This window comes from Equus caballus, chromosome 3, assembly GCF_041296265.1.
Source record: "Equus caballus isolate H_3958 breed thoroughbred chromosome 3, TB-T2T, whole genome shotgun sequence".
NCBI lineage: Eukaryota > Metazoa > Chordata > Mammalia > Perissodactyla > Equidae > Equus > Equus caballus.
In genome coordinates, this window is record NC_091686.1 from 91,954,572 (window position 1) to 91,976,426 (window position 21,855).

Sequence of the window (21,855 nt, forward strand, 5' to 3'; positions counted from 1 at the left end):
ATCAGTTCCCTCACTGTCTGACATGAGAAGTCTCATACAGAGAGAGGCCAGATGTCATCCAGGAAGTAAACAGAGTGACACAGTTAACAAGAGAACCATTACCAGTCCCCAGTAAATGCTTCTAAACTTTGTTTTTTTAAAAAAAGAGGACAATAAAGAAAGAAATATTATTATTTCTTTGGATTCTTAAAATCAAAGTAAAATTCTGTGGATTTCCTCCCCCCTTTAGTATAACTGGTACTGATATCAAAGAACTAGCTCTTTGCTAACTGTGTGCCAGAAACAAGCATTTCTTTTTTCTGAAATCAGAAATGAAGAAAAATACCAGACATCATTGGTTGCACGCAACATGGATTTTTGCACAAAAGAAACAGCTACCCAGTGTGCGTTTTACCTGACTGGGAGAAAAACTGGGAACGTCGCCAAGAGTTCTGAACTCTAAGCGGAATGCTGGCAATGCCAGGCGACTCTAGATCAGACGGCAGAACAGAACAAACAGAAAACCATGAACACGGGGGTGAGAATTGAATAGACCCATGCTCCCGAGTACCAAAGGAGGTTTGGCTGTGGTCAATATAGGACTTGAAAGTGACAGACTCTCAAGTACAGATTATCTTATAAAATGCATACAAAACCTGAAGACATGGGCAAAAGTCAATAGTAACGGGACAGTGTATGCTATTGTTTGTCTTTGTTGGTTTTAGGTGAAATTTATAGGGTCATTCTCAATGGTGATATTGTTAAAAATGTTAAATCTCTTGGGCCGGCCCCGTGGCCAAGTGGTTAAGTTCTAGTGCTCCACTTGGGCGGCCCAGGGTTTTGCCGGTTCAGATCCTGGGCGCGGACATGGCACCGCTCCTCAGGCCATGCTGAGGCAGCGTCCCACATGCCAACAACTAGAAGGACCTACAACTAAAATATACAACTATGCACTGGGGGGATTTGGGGAGAAAAAGCAGAAAAAAAAAGATTGGTAACAGTTGTTAGCTCAGGTACCAATCTTTAAAAAAAAAGTTAAATCTCAAAATGATAGGATGATATGCTATGCAAGAGCAAAACGCACAGTTTACATTGCTTTTGGGGAATAATGGAAAAGTATAAAAGCAGAGATGAGTTCACTTATTTTTTATGTACCTTACAAAGCTTATTATGGAAGTCTGTGGCAGAAGTTATATATGTGTGTAACAAAACAATGTACATATGTCTTTCTGCAATGTGGTGGCTTCAGGCAGACAGAGCAGCTCATGGCAAGCATCTGCATCCTTCAGCAATGTGCGGCACTGGTCCGCCATCATTCTCAGTGCGAGTAAAGACATCAGTTTTAAAATGTGTACACGTTTTCCTGAGACACCAATTTGAGATATCTTTCTACTGTTGGGAGACAGTTGAGAGAAGGAAATTTCTCACATCTAAATGTATTTTACGAATGTCTTCAGAGTATTTCAAGACTATTTATGCACATATGTGTGTTTAAGGGAAACCTATGGAACATCAATAGGGCCCACCGGCAGACCTTCAGTAGCCTGTATAATCAGTCTATAAATTGATGACTTTATGGAAATGGCGGAGATATCGCTTTCGAGGGAGAGAGAATTAGGTATGGCTCCAGGATTCCTGATCTTAACCCTATCGCTTCTTTGGACTTGATATATGACCTCAGACTAGTCACTTAAATGTGCACTGACTTTTTACATCTGGGCTAAGTCCTATACCTGCCCCCTCCCCTCCCAGTTAAAGACAAATGATGTCTTTTAAGGTTATACTTACTGGAGGGCTTTTGCCTCCGGAAAGATAGGGACTCTATACGCTCCAAACAAGTACTACTGTTACTTTTATATCTAGCAGCGATGTCTTTGGCACACAATGCAAACACATCCTTCAAGTCAGTGGTTTTCAGAGTGTGGTCCCTGGATCTGCAGCATCAGCACCACCTTTGGGAACTTGTTAGAAATGCAAATCCTGTGGCCTCAGCCCAGACCTATTCAATCAGACACTGTGGGGCTGGGACCCAGCAATCCGTATCTTAGCCAGTCCTGCAGGGCACCCTGGCACATGCCCATGTTTGAAAGTACTTAAAGCCATATCCCCATAATATAAACATTCTTATTTTAAGGAAAGCATCTAAGAATACTTTATTTCTGCCTGGCATCTTGCTCTATATTTCTGTTCCTACTGCTACCATCCTGCAACTACTAGATTACATTATTAATTACTCTTACATTACATTATTCATGCTTATTCTGGGCCAAGTGTTGAGCAAAACACTTTTTTTGGTTTATCTCACTTAATTCTTCCAATGTCCTATGAGATTGGTACTATAATTATTTCCAGTTTACAGGTGACAAATAAAGATTAGGGAGAACTTGGTGGGTAAGGTGACACAGCTGAGACTAGATGAGCAAGAATTCAAACTCAGGCCTCTGCCGCCAGAGCCTGCAGCCGCAATGACGGCTTCCATGAGCCAGAGCACAGGACAGGTGTACGCCAAATAGAATTCTATCTTGAAATGCTCTAGTGCTACTAAATTTTATTTTTTAATCATTCAACTTAGATAAAGCAGAAAGTAAAGTCCCTTACTTCAACAGTGCATTTTACAAAATTGAGATGCCAGACAACAGGTAATGGAATGTAAAAATATGTAAGACAACAAAACTAATTAACTTGGCTTAAAATACCTATTTCCTCTCTATATTACTTATCTACACAATTACAAAGTACTAGAAATAGGCAGAATTAAAATGTCTAAATATGGCCAAATGCTGGCCCAGTTAAGAGACTTCATGTCAATTCTCTTCAGGAGGGTAGGGCTGACAAACATAAAACAGATGCTTTAAAGACAGTATTGAACTTGTTTCCACATTAAGAAACTAGTGATCATCAGAGTATGTACCAATTAATTCCCTCCCAGTACTTCCTGTCATGTAGATAGAGCCTGGCTTGTCTCCCAGTGTCAGCAAAGGCTAATGGAAGCCAACTCAGGTTCTGCCAATAGTGGCCCCAAATAGCTGCCCATCCTTGGAAAGAAGAGTAAAAATAAATTCCCAGCCACAATGACCCTGTGCTATCCTCTTTGCCTGGACTGATAAATCTATGAAATCTATCAGTACATTAAAAGAGCAAGTACATTAAAAAAGAAAAACAAGAAACCATACAGTTCTTGCCTCCCGAATTCTAGCTGTTTTTACATCTGGAGAGAGAACTCGCACCAGGAAAGCCCAGTGCTCTGCCTGCTTTGAAGAGTAGTCCCCATGGACCATGAAACTCTCAGGACCCCTGCCCCACTGTTCACATCCCTAAGCCTCCTTTCTGGCGGTTGTGGGCACCTGGATTTCTCACCAGGATAAAGGGATTCAAAGTTGGGCTCTTAGAGAGTAAGGGAATGAATTCACAACTTATACATGGCCCAAAAGGTACTTGAGGAGTCTGCAGTGGTCAGTGCCATTTTAAGACCTTCATAGACCCCAAACTCCCATATTTTTAGAGGCCACCCTCCCCACATTATATCAAACATATTAAAACATTATCATACATATGAAAGATGCTAAAATATATCCACAGTCTGCCTGTTTGTCTATCTATCTATTCTTGCTATAAAGAATTTTTGGAAAGATTAAAGATTTTGGTTATGAGTAACGCATTTAATGTACAATCACGAATGACTTCTCAGTAATCATCATGTACACTCAGAAATTATTATGAAGTAAGCAAATCTGACTTTCTCCAAAGTCATTGTCAAATTAAATGGATATTTTACAAAGACTAGGTAATTAATAATTAATGAAGTTGATATAATATTAAGACTATAAACTTTTTATTAAAGCTATTGGTTTTTTATTTTGTAACTTTTTTGTTTTTTTACATTTTGGAGACAGTAAAATTAATTTAAGGTATCAGACACTTGTGTAGGCCCTATTGTGCCTACAGTGCCTGGCTGACAGAATGGTCTTGGCAGCCGGGGTTCCTGGCTTGGCCAGATAGAGAAAGCAGCCCAGATTTCCATTCTGAGGTTATTAATTCAGCCCTCGTGGACTCTGGCAAACACCATGGCTAAAGGGATGTCAACATACTTTAAAATAAAGAATGTTTTACTACAGATGGGCCCAGCAGAACACGTAGAATTAAACTAAAACGGTTCCTTCTCTTTACCTTGAGAATTGAGATTTGGCAAATGCAATTGGTTGGTTTCAGGCATTTTGTCCAGAAATGGAAACGTCAGGGTTGCTTCTGGCTCTGGAGATTTTGGCTTTACCACCTGGATCATGGGCAAATGACATAAACATTACAAGTACTGTCCATTAATAAATGCACAGGTGAAATGAAATGTAAAGATCTATAGCTATTCCCTAAGTCAATAAATCCAAATATTTAACTTTTAAATGGAAAATTTTGCTCCTTGCCCAAACCCCCTTCATGCTTTTCTACATTAACACAGAGGTCACTTTTCAGAGAAATCAAACTAGAGCCTAAAAATTTGATAATCACTTTATCCAAACCCAGAGGATGGTATTCCATCTTCAGGATTATACATCACTCTGTCTCATTTTTGTATTGATCAATCACACATTCTCTGCTTGATACTACATAATACTGAATTTGTAATGTCAGGAAATGAGATGATCCACATAAGATAAAAAAATCTTACTATGTGAGTGCTAAATATTAAAGAAATATTACCTTCTAATGGATGTTATTCTCCCAACACTATACAACCCCCCACAAACTTATGTAACGCACATTAAAGACAATACCCTTTGCCTGTTGACAAAGAAGCATTATTATAAATAATCGCTATCAAATAGTGCCATAGCAGGGATGTGCTTAGGGGATTTCTGAGGCATGTGAGACTACTTGTCCTTATGGTAGAGAGTTCCAAAATTACAGGCTTTAGAAATTCTTATGTTTGCTTTGCAGAAATAGATTGTTTTCGTTATTACTACTTAATTTTATTTTGTTTCTCTCCAATCTGAACGGCATTCAGTAGAAACATCCTTCTTCACTTTGTTGCTTCTAATCAAGTGATTGCTGAAAGACCAGATTACCCAACTAATGTCTGAAATAAGACTCAGGAGACTCTGAGCAAAGATCTGAATGAGGAGCACGGCTGTGTCAGTCGTGTCCGTTCAGCGGCTCACAGGACTTTCTTTGATTTCCTCTCTGGCTGGCGCTGTGTCCCCACTGGATTGATTTGACAGCCAACAGGGTGAGTGAGGCTATGAAACACTTGTTTCATCATAAGCTGATCTACGGTTTGGTCCTCAGGACGCTTTAATGTCTAGAATTTCTTCTCAGTAGGATTTTATTTTTCTTTATGAACAATATATTCAACCCTAATGGAATCCTGAAGAAAATACAGTTAATCACTTCATTCTGCATTACAGAGGTCAACCAGATGTCCACATGAACTTCAGTGTTAGAGAGGGAGCAAAAGCCAAGGCCTAGACTTACCAAAGTTGACAACCCTCAAATCTTAACCTCATACCATTTCCTCTATAGTCAAGTCTGACAAAAAACACGTTTCAGAAAATGCCCGGTTGTAAATGAAACAGTTAATTGTTGGCAGAAATGCTCAAAATGACCACTATGTGAAAAAGTCAGCCTATGCGGATGGGCACTTCATTTTATAAAGGTGACACCCTCAAGTGAAATCAGAGAATAAAACCTGTTGCAACCACTGTGATCACCTTTCTTCCTTTCTCTAAGAGTTAACTGTATGGTCAGGAAAAGAGAAACGGGAAATTCACATGGTGTGAGAAGAGCATTGGGTTCAAAGATGATTATTCCATTTGCTAATCAACTAGCAGAGATTCTTAACCTGGAGTTAACCACAGAACAGAATTCAGGGGGTGTATGTACTCGGTACCACTTGATACCAAGGAAAACTTGGTAATCCTGTGTATTTTATGCTTTTAAAAATATTATTCTGAAAATAATGTCTACCACATGGCCAAAGGGTTCATGGTGCACACCCGCATACACACACACTTACACAGTTAAGAACCCCTGAAAACAATTTTTTCCATAGTGGGGTAGGTATGACACTGGTGGTCCAAAGACAGATTACACAGATGAGGTAACACAGATGAGGTATGTAGATGAATACTTTTTAGCTATGGTATTCATTTTGTTTGATTTTTTTTTTAATTCTAGCAGTGATAATAGAGCTTTTCTTTCAGTTTAAAGTTAGAAAAATGTCAATTTGTTAGAATGATAAATAAATAATGGTTACAAATGTAATGCAGATAAGTCAAAACCTGAAAAGGAGGAAGTCTTGCCTGCCCCCAGTGTTTTTCCTAGTTTTAGTTCCTCCTTTCAGACCTCCAGACCATTCTTCAATCCTCTATATAGAAAAGTGGGGAATAGGGAGAGTCTGAAATTCCCACAAGGCATCAAGGCCATAGGTATTTTTGTGGTTCTACCAAGGAGACAGCACTCTCAGCTCCTCAAGGCCAGGGGCCATGTCATGTTCACTGTTGAGTATCCAGTGTCTAGTTCAGTGCCTGGCACATAGTAGGTGCACAGTCAATATTGGTTGAGTAAATGAAGGATGGACCAGAACCAGAAGTGGTAAATTTTCACTTTAGAGTCAAATCCAAATTTTGGGTTAATTTTTAAAGTTGGAATATCACCACATATAGTATATGTCAGTATGCAAGTCAGTGGTTCTCTATCTGGGCGGCCCATTAGAATCACCTGGGGAGCTTTTGAAAATACAGATGCCTGGGCCCTGCCCCCGGAGATTCTGCTTTGTTTGATCTGGAGTGCGCTTGGTATGTTTTAAATTCTAAAGGGTAGCCAAGGTGAGAAGACTGGTATAAAAGATGCAGACTTTTAGACTTTGTGCTCGAAAACAAGCCAAACTAACATAAATGAGATGAGACTCCAAAAGAGGAAGAAATTTAATAAAAACAAGGCGTTAAAACTCATTATATCAGAATAATAATTTTCTAGTTTCCTCGTTATTCAAATCTAGAGGCATCAGAAGTACCATTGCTATAAAACGGGTGGATATTGGAAAGAGAGTATTTAGCAAGCCGATAGGTTAAAGAGCAAATAAACAAGCCCATGCACAGCAAACTAAAATCTAACTGCAAAGCTTTATAACTTATATTTATGTTATATTTCTCTTTTAAATGTATCTAATTCTTCATAACTAAAAACCAGTTATTTAAAATAACTTTTAAAAGATGTTGAAAGATATATATACATACTAATATATACCAATTGTTACTAACAAAGAGGTAGGTTTCTGTGATGTTTTCTCTCTCTTGTTCTATTTCGACATATTTGTTTATTTACATCTTATTTTTAAATATATTTACATATATTACCTGATGGATTTGTTACATATTTCCATGAACATTACTGTAAATGTACATATACATATAAAAGCTGTTGCAACCCCTGTAATCACCTATCTCCCTTTCTCTAATATATATGTATTTTCCTTTTTTTCCTCTCTTTTTCTGTGTATAAACTGAATGTTTGTGTCCCCCCAAAATTCATATGTTGAAACCCTAATCCCCAGGATGATGGCATCAGGAGGTGGGGCCTTTGGCAGGTGATTAGGTCATGAGGGCAGGGCCCTCACGATTGGGATTAGTGACCTTATGAAGGAGACTCAGAGAGCTCCTCTGCCCCTTCTGCCAAGTGAGGACATAACAAGAAGCCAGCTGACTATGAACCCAGAAGAAGATTCTCACCAGACACCGAAATCTGCCAGTGCCTTGATCTTGGACTTTCCAGCCTGCAGAACTGTGAGAAAGAAATTTCTATTGTTTATAAGCCACCCAGCCTATGGTATTCCATTAGAGCAGCCCAAATGGAATAATCTATGTATCTTTCTATATGTATTTAAATTTTTACAATAAACATGTAGTGCATTTGTATTTAGGAAAAAAAATACAGATTAAAGATAGGAAAAAAGATCAGAAGAGAAAAGAAATCGTCCTTAACAACAAGTGCCACAGCAGCAGCCAGCCAAAATGTGAAGTCTCACTAACTTTTGGATTTAATTGCTTTGGTCCACTAGGGACTTCACCTTTTGTGACAGCACCAATTCCACCTTTCCGCTCATTTCATTTTCCAGTTTCTTCTGGTCTTTTTCTTCTGGCACGTCGTTCTTCGGCTGGGGGCTGGAGGGAAACTCCACAAAGGCCACAGTCGGGCTGGATCGAGTCACAGTGGTTGTAAAATGCTGTGGCTCTGAAATGGAGTCACATTCAGAAACATCAAGAAGAAGAAGACGACCATGTAAAGGACCATTTGTCCTGTGATGCCACGAAGTACATTGCGTGTGTACTTATCCTGCTCCGGGCAACAAGGAGCTGGACTGCAGTGCAATGAGCGGTATAAAAGAACCTAAGACGCCAACATTCTCTAGGCTCTTTCACATTATAAAAAACTCAAGCAACATAAAACACATCAAAGAATCCCACTACGAAAAACTCAAGTTCTTAATAAGAGTCACAGTTTACATAAGAATAACAATATATGAAACAAAACACTGAAATAGAAAATACTATGATAGGTGGGTTGGATGGGAGGACATCTATAGATAATGTCTATCCATATGACTGAGCGGCAGCCTCACTCTTCCTTTGGTATGTCAAAGCTCCTTTTTAACATCACATTTGCATAACTGGAATGTGTTGATTACATGGTATACATAATGCAATGAAAATAAAGTGTTCTCTGCTATGTAAAGAATTAGGTCTACTCTGAGTGGGTGGAAAAGTTATCATCTGAGGGAGCGTATCAAAATGTGGAGGTGCAATCTACTTAGTAGCTTATGCTAAAATTTTTAGTAATGACATTTAATTTATTTTAAAATGCCATTTAAAAATAATTTGGTACTAGAAGAGAGTGAGAGGTTTTTTGTTTTTGTTTTCTGTGAGGAAGATTGGCCCTGAGCTAACATCTGTTGCCAATCTTCCTCTTTTTGCTTGAGGAAGATTGTGGCTAACATCTGTTGCCAACATCTTCCTCTATTTTATGTGGGATGTCACCACAGCATGGCTTGATGAGTGGTGCTAGGTCTGCACCGGGGGATCTGAACCTGTGGACCCCAGGCCACCGGAGTAGAGCACGCAAACTTAACCCCTACGCCACTGGGTCAGCCCCAGAGAATGAGAGGTTTTTATGTTTATCAAAAGAAGAGGGGCCGACCTGGTGGCCGAGTGGTGAAGTTCATGTGCTCCATTTCGGTGGCCCAGGGTTTTGCTGGTTTGGATCCTGAGTGCAGACATGGCACCGCTCATCAGGCCACGCTGAGGCGGTGTTCCACACGCCACAACGAGAAGGACCCACAACTAAAACGTACAACTATGTACTTGGGGGGTCGGGAGATGGGAGAAAAAACAGAAAGAAAAAAAAAGAAGAAATGTGTTAAAAACATTGAGAAACATTACTTTAAGGAACAGTGGGTCTCTATTCACACTCAGCATCCATATTTGTGGCATTACTTTATTCTTTCAAACTATTCACCAGCTTTATCATTTCAGCATCTATTTTTATGACATATTTTTCATCTACGTCTTATCTATTGCTGTTACTGTGTGTTAATATATGGCCTTCAGTTTTTAGCATTATTTATTTGGGGAAATACAGTCTTCTTTACGATGATGGAGATACACTTTCAAAAAAAAATAAAACAAAGTAGCAAAAAAGCACAGGCTGGTGGTTTTACAGCAAGATGAATCATATGGTCGGAATTTCCCTAGCAAGCCTCTAGGTGGCAGCACAACCACACCAGTTATAGAGCTTGATATCTACCTTTCTATGGCTCAGTAGGAGAAATTCTTGACTCTATTTCCGTTATATCTTAAGAGTTATCATGATTCACCTTAAAATTAATCTGTTATGAGACAAACCTGATGAGGCAAGTTCTGTATTCCCTTTTTCTGTTTTTTCACCATCATTCTCATCTTCTTGACTGTTCAGTTCAGTTTCCTCAGTGGTTGCCTGAAAAAGAATTTTCCCCTTTGAATAAATTATCCCTTCGAAGATTCTAAAAGGTAAAAGATTTCTTTCTTCCTTTTTTCTGAATAGTAACAATTAGGCCAACAAGGCGAATTGCCTACATGAATTCACTCTTTTCTATTTCATAGGCAGCTTTATGGTGAAAGGCTAGATTTTCTTGGAAGGTGACATTCTGTGAAGGAGAACCACATTATAAGGGCGTACACGCGGCCCCCCCCAACCCCCGACCTCCCCACCTCCTCTGACTGCCTCAGATGCACATCCCCACTTTTTCCTTCTTTTTACCATTGAGTTTTCAAAATCATAGTTACCACCCACTTGCTCCAAATGCCTTTAAAGTTGGCTTAAGGTCATTTCACCAGTGAATTTTTTTTAAGGTTACACACAGCCTCTCAGTAGCTTGTCTTCAGCATAGACGCCTGTGGCTCTTAGCATTGTGGGTTTTATTCTTGATGTTCTCTTCTTTCCTGGACTCTCAACATCTCTCTATTACCCAGATCTCATTGTCTCTCTCTCTCCTCTTCTCTTACTGGTTCTTATTCCTTTTCTTTACACCAAAATATGGGGTCATCCCTAAAAACTTCAACTATTTCCCCCACCTGTGCTGAACCAGCCTCAAATGTATCGATTATCCCTATGGAGTGACCATTATGTTCTCTGTCCACTTATGACTTGTACTTTCATCTCCAGCCCTGAGAGTCCATCAAAGCTTCAGTTCGGCTGAGCTGACCATCAGTGTCATGGTAGACAGCTCACACTCAACACGCTAAAAGTTACCTGCAAACAAGCCCCTCCTCCGAATCTGATAATTTCTGTTTATAGCATTAGTTTCCCCATCACACAAATTAAAGTCTTTGAAGTGTTTCTTGACATGCACCTCAAAACTGTCCATTATTTGCCAAGTCCTACCAAGGTTCTAATGTGATAGTTTTTATATCCATCTCTTCCTTTCTGTTTCTACAACTAGGGCCTGAGTTTAGCCTTTACTCCTTTGCTCTTCCACCAAGGGGTGTCTCTGATCTGGATCTTGCTGTCTAATCCACTTGGCACGTCACTGTGATCATCTCTCTTGGTAGTACCTCAGTTTATCACTTTTATGCTTGTATTCCTGTCCTTCAGCAATACCTCAATTGTGCCAGTTTTATGCCTGATGGAATTTTTAACATTTTTAACATTTAACGAATTTGGAGTAACCTAAATGTCCAACAATTGGGTAATGGCTGAATGAATTACCATATGCCCATAAAAGGAACTATTATGCAGTTATGAAAATGTGTGTTGGACAATAGTTAATGATATGTGAAAATGCTTATTACCTAAAGTTAAGTTAAAAAGTATAAACTGTAGGGGCTGGCCCCATGGCTGAGTGGTTAAGTTCGCACGCTCCACTGCAGGCGGCCCAGTGTTTCGTTGGTTCAAATCCTGGGCACGGACATGGCACTGCTCATCAGACCACGCTGAGGCAGCGTCTCACATGCCACAACTAGAAGGACCCACAACGAAGAATATACAACTATGTACCGGGGGGCTTTGAGGAGAAAAAGGAAAAAATAAAATCTTTAAAAAAAAAAAAGCATAAACTGTATATAAAGTATGATGCCTACAATATAATATTTTATATATGCTCTACATATGCACAAATATACCTGCTAATACATACATAAAAATGTATACAAAAAGACAGTAAGGAAATACCCTAAAATGTTAATAAGTAATCATTTTTAATGTGCTTAAATTTTGAATGAATTTTTCTTCTTTTTAAATATATTTCCATATTCCAAAATGTTCTACAATGACCATGTATTACTTCTGTAATGAGAAAACAAAATCAATGTAATTTTACATTTTCTTTATTGGGAGCCAACTGACTCCACAGTGAATAGCAAATTTCTCCCACTGATACTATAGTAGTTGCTTGATAAAAGTAAATGAAAGGTTGACTTGATTACTGGTTAGAATATACCTCAGCAACCAAAGAGAATAAGTTAACGACTATCATGTTTTTTAGCAATAATGTCTTATTATAAAGAGCTAAAGTTGAATTTTTAAAGTGTGTATGAAATATTTCATAAATTTTAAAAGGTTTTAAGATAATGACTAAAATTGGTTGCAGAAAAGGCATTATTAAATACTTTATAAAATATCCCCATGAGTTCTCTAAAAGCTGTGGCTTTATGGGTCTCTCATAAGGATATATATTTTATGCATAAATCAAAATTTGCCCTTCAAGTAACCAAAATGAAAGCCCTTTAAAGTTAATGTATTGGTGGAAATTGTCATTGAATTTTTTAAAGACAAACTACGCAAGGACGAAAGAATGGTTCAAAATATGCAAATCAACAAATGTGATATACCATATTAGTAAAACGAAGGATAAAAATCATATTATCATCACAATAGATGCAGAAAACACATCCTTTCATGATAAAATTCTCAACAAATTAGGTATAGAAGAATGTACCTCAACATAATAAATGCCACATTTGACAAGCTCACAACTAATATCATACTTAATGGAGAAAAGCTGAAAGTTTTTCCTTTAAGATCAGGAATGAGACAAAGATGCCCACTCTCATCACTTCTATTCAACATAATACCAGAAGTCCTAGCTAGAGCAATTAGGCACAAAAAAGATAAAAGGCATCCAAATTGGAAAGGAAGAAGTAAAATTGTTTCTGTTTGCAGATGACATGATCTTATGCACAGAAAACCCTAAAGACTCCATCAAAAAACTGTTGAAACTAATAAATAAATTCAGCAAAGTTGCAGGATACAAAATCAATATACAACTATTTGAAAAAGAAATTAAGAAAACATTCCCATTTACAACAGCATCAAAAGAATAAAACACTTAGGAATAAATTTAGCCAAGGAGGTGGAAGATCTGTACACTGAAAACTATAAAACATTGATGAAAGAAATTGAAGAAGACACAAATAAATAGAATGATAGCTTATCTTCATGGATTAGAAAAATCAATATTGTTAAAATGTTCACACTACCCAAAGCGATCTACAGATTCTATGCAATCCCTATCAAAATTCTAATAGTATTTTTCACAGAAACAGAAAAAACAACACTAAAATTTCTATGGAACAACCAAAGACCCAAATAGCTACAGGGATCTTGAACAAGAAGAACAAAGCCAGAGGCATCACATTTCCTCATTTCAAATATATTGCCAAGCCATAGCAATCAAAACAGTAACATACTGGAATAAAAACAGACACATAGATCAATGGAACAGAACAGACAGCCCGGAAATCAATGTACACTTTTCCAGTCAAGTAATTTTTGACAAAGCCTCCAAGAATATAAAATGGGTAAAGGAAGGGCCGGCCAGGTGGCGCAGTGGTTAAGTGCACACATTCCGCTTCAGCGGCCTGGGGTTTGCTGGTCCAAACGCCAGGTGTGGACACGGCACCGCTTGGCAAGCCATGCTGTGGCAGGCATCCCATTTATAAAGTGGAGGAAGATGGGTACGGATGTTAGCTCAGGGCCAGTCTTCCTCAGCAAAAAGAGGAGGATTGGCAGCAGATGTTAGCTCAGGGCTGATCTTCCTCAAAAAATAAATAAATAAATAAAATGCGTAAAGGATAGTCTCTTCAATAAATGGTGTTGGGGAAAAGTGGATATCCACATGCAAAAAAATGAAATTGGATTCTTATCTTACATCATACACAAAAATCAATAACTAAATGGATTAAAGACTTAAATACCTGAAACCACAAAACTCCTAGAAGAAAACAGGAGGAAAGCTCCTTGGCATTGGTCTTGGAAATGATTTTTTTGGATTTGACACCAAAATCACAGGCAATGAAAGCAAAAATAAAAAGGTGGGACTATATCAAACCAAAACATTTCTGTACAGCAAAGAAAATAATTAACATAATGAAAAGACAATCTATGGAATGGGAGAAAATATTTACAAATCCTATATCTGATCAGATAAGAGGTTACTATCCAAAATATATAAGGAACTCTTACAACTCAATAACAAAAAAACCCAAATAACCCAATTAAAAAATGGGCAAAGGACCTGAATGAACATTTTTACAAAGAAGATATATAAATGGACAACAGGTATATGAAAAGATGCTCAACATTACTAATCATCAGGGAAATCAAAACCACAATGAGATATCACCTCATACCTGTTAGAATGGCTATTACCAAAAAGTCAAAAGATAACAAGCATTGTCCAGGATGTGGAGGAAAGGGAACTCTTGTACACTGTTGGTGGGAATGTAAATTGGTACAGCGATTATGGAAAACAGTATGGAGGTTCCTCAAAAAATTGAAAATAGAACTACCATATGATCCAGCAATTCTACTTCTGGGTATATATCCAAAGGAAATGAAATTAGTATCTCGAAGAGGTACCTGCATGCCCATGTTCACTGTAGCATTATTCACAATAGTCAAGATGTGGAAACAACCTAAGTGTCAATGGATGAATGGATAAAGAAAATGTGATGTGTGTGTATATATATATAAAATATCTATATATTATATATAAATATTAATATTATATAGAAATATACAATTGTATATATACAAATGTTTATATATATATATATTTATGTACACACACACACTCACACACAGTGGAATATTACTGAGCCTTAAAAAGAAGGAAATCCTGGGGCTGGCCCCGTGGCCGAGTGGTTAAGTTCGCGCGCTCCGCTGCAGGCGGCCCAGTGTTTCCTTGGTTCGAATCCTGGGCGCAGACATGGCACTGCTCATCAAACCACGCTGAGGCGGCGTCCCACATGCCACAACTAGAGGGACCCACAACGAAGAATATACAACTATGTACTGGGGGGCCTTGGGGAGAAAAGGGAAAAAAATAAAATCTTTAAAAAAAAAGAAAAAAAGAAGGAAATCCTGCCATTTGCGACAATATGGATGAACCTGAGAACATTATAGTAAGTGAAACAAGCTGGATACAGAAAGACAAATATTGCACAATCTCAGTTATATGTGGAATCTAAAAAAAAAAGAAAAAAATGCTGAACTCATAGTAACAGAGAGTAGAATGGTAGCTAGCAGAGGCTGGGCACAGGGGGAAAGGGGAGAAAAAAACAATCAGTAGAAGGGCGGTTGGTAAAGCCTGGGAGGAGGGAGTCATGGGAGTTCCTGTTTAACAGGTAGGGTACAGAGTTTCAGTTTTGCAAGATGAAAAGAGGTCTGGAGATGGATGGTGATGATGGTTGCACAACAACATGAATGTACTTAATGCCACTGTACACTTAAAAATGGTTAAGATAGTAAATTTTAGGGGGCCAGCCCCATGGCCAAGTGGTTAAATTTGCACGCTCCGCTTCGGCGGCCCAGGGTTTCACCAGTTCGGATCCTGGGCATGGACATGGCACCGCTCATCAGGTCATGATGAGGCAGCATCCCACATGCCACAACTAGAAGGACCCACAACTAAAATATACAACTATGTACTGGGGGGATTTGGGGAGAAAAAAGCAGAAAAAAAAAAGGTAGTAAATTTTATGTGTATTTTACCGTAATAAAAAAATTGGAAAAAAAGTCACTGTAAAAAAAGAAATAAATGAAACTCATTTGCAAATTTTCTAAGATAAAAACCCCACAAACTTTAAGCAACAAGACTTTCAAGCTTCTAAAGGATTTTACAATAGTATCTAGTGGCAAAAATGTGCTTTTTCTGGGGCCGGCCCTGTGGCCTAGTGGTTAAGTTCGGTGAGCTCCACTATGGTGGCCCATTTGGTTCCTGGGCATAGACCTACACCACTCATCGGTGGCCACGCTGTGGCAGTAACCTACATACAAAACAGAGGAAGACTGACACAGCCCTTAGCTCAGGTTGAATCTTCCTCAAGCAAAAAAAAGAAGACTGGCAACAGATGTTAGCTGAGGGCAAATCGTCCTCAGCAAAAAAAAGTGCTTTTTCTTTTGGAAGATGGGGTAGTTCTGAAATCCTCATAATTAGGTGGGCATTTTCTAATGATGGATAATCATGTATCAATTCTGGACGAACACACTATTAAATTAAAATGCACTTTTAAAACCCTAGGCAGGAAATAAGCATCACATTTATATTATTTAATGGATTTTGTACCTTTTTAATATATCAACAAGCTTTAGTTGAATCCTTTTAAGAGACTTAATGAATGGAAATAGTTAAATAAACTGAAGTCTCTTTTAACATAAAGTTATACATATATATATGTTGTATGTGTATTTACATTGTTATATGAACAACTGATATGACAGTAGCATTTGAAGATCAACCAATCTAGCATTACAATAGAATAAGTTGGATTTTATAATTCAAAGTGCTCCCCTCACACATAAAAATATTAACATATGACAGCATTTTCTGTTTTATGATGCTTATATAATAATACTGTCAGAAATACTGATTTTTAGGTTTCTCCCCAAATGAATTAGATTACAGAAATCTATCTGAGGTTGGGAAACAAATTTGCAGTCAAATATTGATGAGTGATGCTCTTGAGAACACCAGTGTCTCCAATTCCTAGAAAAAAAATTAAATAACTACAAAAACTGGGCCAAAGCCTCCGCAGCCCAAAAATGAACAAAGAAATGGACATATTTTATTAAACCCCGGTTGCTACCTGTATTATTTTAGGTACTACTTAGAAAAAAACTGCACTGTCTGTAAATGTGACACACTATTGATTATAAGACATATCCTTATTCAGAGACGTTTAGATGTGGAAAGTGTGCCACTCGGAATCAATGAAATAAGATAGTTCATGAAGTCCTTTAGACCCAATTTCTAACACAAAGGAGACAAAATCCTCCAGTACTACTTTACTAAGGATTATTTTTGAGCGCACCGCATTCCAGTAATATTTTACTAACGCATGACTAATGGAGAACTTCCACTTTTTAGAATTCTCACATTTCTGAATGCATTTCCATAAGGCTTAACACTCAAATACTGAGCTCCCAGGTGACCCAATTTATATTCCCTTAAAATGACACTTGGAAGGTTACACACTGCTGTTACTGTAGCCACAATTAATATTTATCACATTTACCATGTGTCAGCACCGTTAGGGCATTTGACATGGATTATCTCACTTAATCCCCAAACAAGCTCATAATGTATGTACTGAATTGATTCTCTTTATACAGACGAAACTGAGGCCCCGGAGGCTAAGTGACTTACCCAGGGTGACACTGAGAGTAGGAAGGAGAGGGGGAAACTTGCCCTGGGCTGGAAACCTCCGTGCTCTATCATCTGGGCTTGGAGTCACATCCACCTCCAAGTTGTCCCCAAGTATTTAAAGGTTTTGATTGATAAGAAGAGAAGAAACCTGAGAATGCCAAGTTCACTGCTGAAACGATTCAAACTGTCTTTTCCATTCCCTTTCCTTCTCATCCTTTCTATCTCCTTCTTTCCATTCTACTTCTTATCCATGTATTCTTCAAAAGATGAGAACTCTCTGGAATCTCTCAAGACAGGAGGCAATTTAGCTAAGTCTCTGCTTCGCAGGGTGGCTTCCCAAACTGCCCCCAGCCATCACCCATCTTGGGGCTTTCAATCCAGTCCAGGTTCTGAGGGGTAGGGGCCCAGCAGAGTATCTGGCATACAGCAGATAGGCAATCCATGTTAGGTAAGCAAAGGTATACGCATTACTTATGGAATTTATACTGTCAAGCTTAGTTTAAATGCATAGTAGTCATCAAAATCAGGCTATTACTAGCAAAATATTCAGGATAAATTAAGAGAAAAAGCAAGCTACAACACAATTTGAATAACATGAGCCCATTTGAAAAATATTTTATATGCACTGAGAAAAAGAGGAAAAGGATACACATTTGAAAAAAATCTTAGTTTAAGCTCTGAGTGGCTGGAGTAAGACGTAGTTTATATTTTCTTTATAGTTTTCTATATTCTGCAATATATATATAGACTATATGTAATCAAGGGAAATCTCCAAAGCCACTGTAATTAACTTGCGTCTGGATACTCCACCCTGAAGGCTTGTTACTTTTGTACTCACATCACTACTTGGAAGGAAATGAGTTCAAAATTGGCAGTTTTAACCAATCCTGATAAACTCAAAGGTTTGCCTGAAACAAACATGCCTTGCACTTTCTGACCCATACTTTCCTTTGGTTACAGCCAAACAGAGGAGAGCTCTTCCCTTCTCCAGTCGGTAACACTGTCTCAAGGATGAAAACAAGTAAATAAAAACAGATCCCTGGACATGAGTGAATGAGACCACAGAACAGTTCCAGGGACCTAAGCCAGGAGTTGGCTTCCCCTCGACTGAGAACACCATCCAAACTGGCTCTGGTGCCAGACTCAGCCCTGAGGCCACGGGTGGGAGGTGGCAGTTTCCTGGCTTGAGAGGGACACAGTCTCGCCATAAAATCTACCTGGCATCTGGCTGTTCATTTTAACAGGAATCTCATTGGTGGACTGGCCCAGAGAGTGACATTGGAGAATGAACTGGAAATAGGAAGCAGCAGAGCAAGGAGTATCCTGAGATCTAGGGCCTGGGTGGTTCTGTTTCTAGGACAGAGAAGCTATAAGAACTTGGACTGATCATTCAACCTCCACAGGTAGGAAGAAGTGATGTCCAGGGTCCTTTCCTGAGCTACTATTCTGTGACTCTGAGTGATTCCCTGCTCCAGTCTTGAGTAACTTATTTGCCTATGAGCCCAGAAAATCAGACTATTTATGTCTTGGCGCCATGACCCAGGTGCCACATAGGCCATGCACGTGTTTCTCCTTTCACTTTTATATCTCCAAATATCTATTTCCACTGGACGAAACAGGATCTACATGGAGAATCAGCCTCTCCATTCCTTAAACTTTTCAAACCAACAACGTGAGGCTCTAATCCAGGCAAGATGGGCTCGGTTTGACCTTTTACAGTCCGTGATGTGTACTTTCTTGAAATCTGTAAATGCTCTCTACCTAAATATCTTTAATGACTTTTAAAGAGCATTAAAATCTAACACTCTCACAACTACTTCTAGATGGGGAAAAACAGTTTCTAAAGAAATGTCTGTTGACATTTGACATCTACAAGGAATTTGCAGTTGGTCTCAGTTGTAAGGAAAATAGCACCTACTCAAATGCCTTCACCCTGCTCTCACTGCAAAATAAAATGTTTCAAGAAAGATCTGATTGTCTGTTTTCCCGGATCAAGAAAACATTAGTAAAGGACTGAATTTTCAAGGGGAAGGCCTAAAGCTTTATGAAGGTGAAAAAAACTGACCTACTTTGTTACTTAGTTTGAGAAAAGCAGATGAAGTAGTTTAGATACCTAATAGCTGAGTTTGGCCCTTGGTCAACGAGGGAGAATTGCCACAAACCTGGTGGCGAGGTGCTGGCCAGCAGGGAGGGTGTGCATGACAGCATTCAGGATGAGCTGGCAAGAGGGAGCTGATCCACAGTCATGGAAAGGAGTGACAGAGTCAATGGGTGGGAGTCTGGGGGTCTAGGTGGCAGAGGAAAGCCAGAATTGGGAAAGAGTGAATAATAGGAGAAGCAAAATGAGCTGCAGAAATAATAATGTGAGCATCTGCAAGGGCAATCGTCTTCTGGAAAAAGCTATTCACATCTGCATGCTTCTTAGAGAATTACAACTGGAACGACTGACAAGCTGAGTTGGAAGACAGCAAGAAATTCATTTCATTTATTTGAAATTCACATCTGTGCAAGATGGTAATTTTGACGATCTTACTTTAACCCAAAAACTTTACCCTTATCACCTTTTCTGGCTTCTGAAAAATATACTGTGACTTTCTTTCTCCTATTTGCTGTATGACAATATTAAAAATAATTTAAGGGCACCTCTGTCTATCAGTCGCTTTGACATCATGGTAAATGCTCCATATAAACGAATTCTCACAATAACCATCAGATGCATATACTATTATTCTCCTTATTTTAAATATAAATTGAGGCTCAGACAGTTTAACTTGCTCAGGTGGGGTTTGATCTTTGACCTAGTGCATGGAGTACTTTAGGTGTTTTAGGAAACGGTCATTTTTGGTACTATCGTGGAAAGAAAAATTCAAATACAAATATAGCTGACAGTGGAAAATACTAGAAAACACTAGAATAGCTTTGAGGGAGACATAAAACATCTTTCTGCAGGGCAATAAATAGGATAAATTAGTCCTCAGACTAGAAGACCTCCCAAATTTTTTTCCAGTCCTACACTCTAGGAGCCTGTATTTGTGCTACAACATGATTTTCTTACAGAGCCAGCATTTTCAAATGCAAAAAAGAAGTACTGGTTTCCACTGGGAAATATCTCAGGGATAACTGGAAGGGGCCTCTGCTCAGAGTGTACAGCATCTAGTCACCCTCTTCACCTCTTGGGATCCTCCTGTGGGCTCCACAACCTTGTCCATGCCTTTCTTTGCTTCTGCTATTTGCAACATGTGGAATAGCCTCCTTCCCTTTTGCATTCCAATGCAAATCCCACATTTACCGTCAAGTTTCAAAATCCACATCCCACACAAAACCCCAACCTATAATGATCTTACCTATTCTTTGCAATCTTATACCCCTCTGGTCTTCTGACTCTAATATGTAGCACTTAATTAAATATCGTTTTATACACTTTTCTAGTTGCTTTATGAAAATTGCTTTCCAAGCAAGTTTACGAGTTTCTTCTTCTATTTCAAAAACTGGGCACAGAGCAGGTCCTCAATTCATGCTTATCAGTTAACAGGCAACCATAGGCCAGGTAATTACTATCACAATCTCATTACCTTAGAGATGATTCAACCGAGGGTGACTTGGAGTTTGCTGGTATTAGTAGATACAGCCAGAGTAATAAAAAAAAAACAAGTCTAACATAATAAAGGCCATATACGACAAACCCATAGCCAACATCATACTCAATGGGCAAAAACTGAACCCCATCCCCCTGAAAACAGGAACGAGACAAGGATGCCCTCTATCACCACTCTTATTTAACATAGTACTGGAGGTCCTGGCCAGAGCAATCAGGCAAGAAAAAGGAATAAAAGGAATCCAAATAGTGAGGGAAGAAGTGAAACTCTCGCTGTTTGCAGACAACATGATCTTATATATAGAAAACCCCAAAGAATCCATTGGAAAACTGTTAGAAGTAATCAACAACTACAGCAAAGTTGCAGGGTATAAAATCAATTTGCATAAATCAGTAGCATTTCTATACTCCAGTAATGAACCAACAGAAAAAGAACTCAAGAATACAATACCATTCACAATTGCAACAAAAAGAATAAAATACCTTGGGGTAAATTTAACTAAGGAAGTGAAGGACCTATATAATGAAAATTACAAGGCCTTTCTGAGAGAATTGGATGACGACATAAGGAGATGGAAAGACATTCCATGTACATGGATTGGAAGAATAAACATAGTTAAAATGTCCATTCTACCTAAAGCAATCTACAGATTCAACGCCATCCCAATCAGAATCCCAATGACATTCTTTACAGAATTAGAACAAAGAATCCTAAAATTCATATGGGGCAACAAAAGACTCCGAATTTCTAAAGCAATCCTGAGAAAAAAGAACAAAACGGGAGGCATCACAATCCCCGACTTCAAAACATACTACAAAGCTACAGTAATCAAAACAGCATGGTACTGGTACAAAAACAGGTGCACAGATCAATGGAACAGAATTGAAAGCCCAGAAATAAAACCACACATCTATGGACAGCTTATCTTTGACAAAGGAGCTGAGGGCATACAATGGAGAAAAGAAAGTCTTTTCAACAAATGGTGCTGGGAAAACTGGAAAGCCACATGTAAAAGAATGAAAATTGACCATTCTTTTTCACCATTCACCAAAATAAACTCAAAATGGATCAAAGACCTAAAGGTGAGACCTGAAACCATAAGGCTTCTGG

At 38.6% G+C, this 21,855-nt stretch overlaps 1 protein-coding gene across 27 annotated transcripts in view; it reads right to left on the minus strand.

Moving 5' to 3' along the window:
• The window catches only part of LIMCH1 (LIM and calponin homology domains 1), a 314,999-nt gene that overhangs the window by 25,152 nt on the left and 267,992 nt on the right, over positions 1-21,855 (minus strand). For 16 of the 27 annotated variants that reach the window (XM_023638170.2, XM_023638167.2, XM_003364722.5 and 13 more), the window contains 3 exons: positions 9,870-9,960; positions 8,039-8,202; positions 4,147-4,252 (listed from right to left, as the gene is read on the minus strand). In XM_023638170.2, coding sequence (XP_023493938.1) covers positions 4,147-4,252; positions 8,039-8,202; positions 9,870-9,960 — 361 coding nt within the window. Of the gene's footprint in view, positions 1-394; positions 470-4,146; positions 4,253-8,038; positions 8,203-9,869; positions 9,961-21,855 lie in introns of all 27 variants that reach the window. The other 11 variants (XM_023638168.2, XM_070263886.1, XM_070263885.1 and 8 more) reach the window with 1 other exon arrangement.